This window comes from Cebus imitator, unplaced genomic scaffold (assembly GCF_001604975.1).
Source record: "Cebus imitator isolate Cc_AM_T3 unplaced genomic scaffold, Cebus_imitator-1.0 Scaffold192, whole genome shotgun sequence".
Lineage (NCBI taxonomy): Eukaryota > Metazoa > Chordata > Mammalia > Primates > Cebidae > Cebus > Cebus imitator.
Genome location: NW_016107507.1, coordinates 3,798,693 through 3,802,937, shown reverse-complemented (window position 1 = coordinate 3,802,937; position 4,245 = coordinate 3,798,693). Strand labels below are relative to the sequence as shown.

The following is a 4,245-nucleotide window of genomic DNA, read 5'->3' as shown; positions in this document are numbered from 1 at the left end:
AAAAAAAAAAAAAGAGCCATCTCTGGGCCAAGAGCCAGCCTGCCTGGGGTTACAGTCCTTGTTCCTTTCCTCAGTTTCCCCAGTTGTAAAGTGTGGTCTGTGTCAGCCGTGTCTTGAAGGGCATTCAGCTCTGGGCAGCCTCCTGGGGCAGTGGTGGCCAGAAGCTGGGGCAGGGCTGGCATCCACACTCGTGTCCTTGGGGTGCCTCATGCTCCGTGTATCCCCACAGAAGCAGGAGGTGTGCGGGAACCTGACGCTGCAGCATCACATGCTGGAGCCCGTGCAGAGGGTCCCCCGCTACGAGCTGCTGCTCAAGGACTATCTGAAGAGGCTCCCACAGGATGCCCCAGACCGGAAGGACGCAGAGAGTGAGCTGGGGCCAAGGGCTGCCCAGAGGGCGCAGGGGTACCTGCCAGGAACTGTGGGGGTGGGGAGAGAGAGGGAGAGAGAGTCATGGGGTTGTGGGGGTAGGGGAGAGAGAAACAGAGATGGGGGAGGGAGAGAGATGGAGACAGCAAGAGAGATAGGGAGATGGGATAAAGAGGGAGAGGGAGGGAGAAACAGAGGGAAGGAGAGCGCAGGAGATGCACAGAGACAGAGAAAGGAAGGAGAGAGAGTGAGCGAGCCCCTAACAGCCCTGGAAGGGACTCAGTGTCTTTGAGGGCAGAGAATCTCCCCTGCTTGAAGTGTGCGGGTGGACGTTGGTCTAGGGAAGGTGCTGCTACATGCTGGCCTTGTCCAGAGCTTAGACCCCAGGAATGGGTCTCATGGGGCAGGCACGGGCTGCTCCTAGTCCAAGGGCAGCGACCAGTGTGGCTGGCAGGGAGCCTGGGCAGGCCTCTGTGCAAGGAGCATCGGAGCCCGCTGCCTGGTGTTGGCCCCAGAAGAAGGGATGTGTTTGCAGGGGCAGGGGCAAGGTCAGGGGTAGGGTCACACCCTTCCTCCGGGCCAGGCCTCTAGAGTGGCCCAGGCACCCAGGGAAAAGGCCAAGAGCAGAGTCAGATCCTGTCTCTGGAGGCAGCTGTCCTGGAGCCCCTCAGCAAGCAAAAAACGGGGCCACCGTGGCCCCAGGCTCACCCGTCTTCTTCCTGCAGGGTCTTTGGAGCTCATCTCCACGGCCGCCAACCACTCCAATGCCGCCATTCGGAAAGTTGTGAGTGCGGGGGGCGGACTGGCAGGGTGCCGCAGCAAGTGTGAGGGCCAGGGGTCTGTGAGCCGGCCCCTCCATCCCTGTCCCCGGGGGCTCCATGAGTGACTCCTTTACTCCTCCCCCACACCCATCCCCAAGGGGTCAGCTGGATAGCCCCGCCCCCTTGCTATAATAGACCCGTGTCCTTGGTGAGTTATTTAGGCTCTGTGCCTGAGTTTCCCCATCTATAAAATGGGAGCACTGACACAGCCTGTCTCACTGGGTGTCTGTGGAGATAAAAAGAATCACTACATAGAAGGCTCAGAATAGGACCTGGTGACGAAAGTGTCAGTGCTCGGTGTTACTGTCATTCATTCACTCACTAAAGCTGCATTCGTCCCTTCGTGGACTGGCTCTGTGCTCACCCAGCTCCCCAGGACATGATAGATGTGCACCCGGCCCTCCTAGTGCACACTAGGTGCTTGCCCAGCCCTCCCAGTACCAGCCAGGTGCATGCAATTCTCCACTATTAGACATCAGCTGCACACGCAGCTCCCCAGTACATACCAGGTTCACACCCAGGCCCCCGGTACATATGAGCTGCACACCCAGCCCCCAGTAGTGGGCAGGTGCACACGCAGCTCCCCTGTGTGTATTCCAGGTACTTGCCCATTCCCCCAATTCTCAAAAGGCCCTCACCCCTGCCGTAGCCTGCTCCTCTAAGCTCTCTGCTGCCGGCTCCTCTAGTGGCCCCCACACCTGGTGCCACTTGCACCTCCCTGCATTGGTGCCAGAGACAGAAAGGTTAGGCAAACCCGCCTGCCTCCTGGGTGTGCAGGCTGAGATCACTCAGGTCCAAGGACGGAGCTGCTAAGGCACAGCAGGTCCAGTCTTGGACACGTGGCTGTTGCCGAGGTTGCTGCGGGCTCAGCTCTGCCTTCCGCTGCACTGGCTTCTGGCAGGGAGCTGGGCCGTGAGTTTTGACCCTGTCCCATCGCACCTCTGGTTGTTCGTTACCCACATGACCACCCCACCAGTCACCATGGCCAGGGGAGGGTGACATGGATTGTCCAAGTCTGAGTCTCAGACACTCAACCGACCTCTCTGTGCCTCAGTTTCCTTGTCTGAAGATAACAATGCCACCCACCTCACTAGGTGAGTTAAAACATGTATAGAAACCGGGCGTGGAGGCTCACACCTGTAATCCCAGCACTTTGGGAGGCCGAGGTGGGTGGATCACGAGGTCAGACGTTTGAGAACAGCCTGGCCAACATGGTGAAACTGTGACTCTACTAAAAATACAAAAAATTAGCTGGGCATGGTGGCATGCACCTGTAGTCCCAGCTACTTGGGAGGCTGAGGCAGGAGAATTGCTTGAACCTGGGAGGCGGAGGTTGCAGTGAGCTGAGATGGTACCACTGCACTCCAGCTGGGGCAAGAATGCAAGGCTCCATCTCAAAACAAAGAAACAAACAAAAACATGTATGGTAGGTAGAACAGCACCTGGCTCACAGCAAGGCAGTTAGCTGTGTTGCTGTTTATCATTGTTACTATGTTCTGGGTGGCAAACCCCAGTTCATCTTTCAATACTCGAGTCAAGCATTGCTCTGTGTTTTCCCTCCCAACCTTGATCAGTGACTCATTGCAAGGAAGGGCACGTCTCTGGGTCTCCAGCCACCCTCACAGACCTTTGATGTCTGAGCCCCATGTCTCTTGCAGGAGAAAATGCACAAGCTCTTGGAGGTGTACGAGCAGCTGGGCGGGGAAGAGGACATCGTCAACCCGGCCAATGAACTGATCAAGGAGGGTCAAATCCAGAAGCTGTCAGCCAAGAATGGCACCGCCCAGGACCGCCACCTCTTCCTGGTGAGCCCAGCCCCTGCCAGCCCAGCCACAGAGCCTTCCTTGCCAGTTGCCTCACACCCAGGGTGGTGCCAGCAGGGCTCTGGCTGCCCAAGGACACGGCTCTTCTGTGGCCTCTTCTACTGGGATTCTGGCTCCCTCTGAGACCCTCAGCATCCCTCCCCCAGTCATGGGGAGCCTCGCTCCTCCACATCCAGGCACCAAACTTTTGCCTGAGGCTCTTCCCCACTTGCTGCAAATATCTCATGTTTTAATCCCTCATAGCCAATACGTCTTTCCGCCCTGGAATTGAGCAGACTCCGACTTGTAGCAATCAGCAGAGCACGGAGAACTGTAGCAGCGAATCATGGTTTCAACTATTCCAAACCCTGGCTGGGAGGGATGGGGAAGGTGGGAAGGAAATATAATTCAAGACCCACCCTGGGTGCCATGGCCCAGTAGACCCACCCTGGGTGCCATGGCTCCTCCATTTTCCTCTAGCTTCTAATTCTTCTTGAATAAACAATTATTTCTTTGAAAGTTTTATTTTTAAAGTTTTTAAAAATTATGTTAACTAAAACTGATTTTTGCTGTACAATTCTAAGTTTTGAAGAATAGTTATGATCACAATCAAGTTACAGAACAATGGGTTTTTTTTTAAACAGGGTCTCACTCAGTCGCTCAGGCTGGAGTGCAGTGGCATGATCTTGGCTCACTGCAACCTCCACCTCCCCAGTTCAAGCGATTCTCCTGCCTCAGCCTCACGAGCAGCTGGGATTACAGGAACGCACCACCACGCCTGGCTAATTTTTGTATTTTTAGTAGAGACAGGATTTCACCATGTTGGTCAGGCTGGTCTCTAACTCCTGACCTCAGGTGATCCACCCACCTCAGCCTCCCAAAGTGCTGGGATTACAGTTGTGAGCCGCTGCGCATGGCCAAGTTACAGAACAATTTGATCACTGCCCTCGCCCGCCGCTCCCATTCCCCTGTCCCACCCCTTTGTGGGCAAGCACTCCCCTGCCCTGGCAACCAGGGACCTCTTCTCTGTTTCTAGAATTTTGCCTTTCTTGAATGTCACATCAGTGCCATGAGATGAGACTCCTTTAGCTCAGCATGTGGGTTTGAGAGATTCATCCATATTGGTGAATCTATCAGTATCTCATTCAAAAGTTTTGGTTTGGCTGGGTGTAGTGGCTCACGCCTGTAATCCCAGCACTTTGAGAAGCCGAGGTGGGCGGATCACCTGAGGTCAGGAGTTTGGGACCAGCCTG

At 55.5% G+C, this 4,245-nt stretch overlaps 1 protein-coding gene across 4 annotated transcripts in view; it reads left to right on the top strand.

Annotated features, from left to right (window-relative positions):
* Positions 1 to 4,245, top strand: part of FGD3 (FYVE, RhoGEF and PH domain containing 3) — an 87,611-nt gene that overhangs the window by 59,722 nt on the left and 23,644 nt on the right. For all 4 annotated transcript variants that reach the window (XM_037745145.1, XM_017546912.2, XM_017546913.2 and 1 more), the window contains 3 exons: positions 230 to 368; positions 1,095 to 1,153; positions 2,849 to 2,995. In XM_037745145.1, coding sequence (XP_037601073.1) covers positions 230 to 368; positions 1,095 to 1,153; positions 2,849 to 2,995 — 345 coding nt within the window. The remainder of the gene's footprint in view (positions 1 to 229; positions 369 to 1,094; positions 1,154 to 2,848; positions 2,996 to 4,245) is intronic.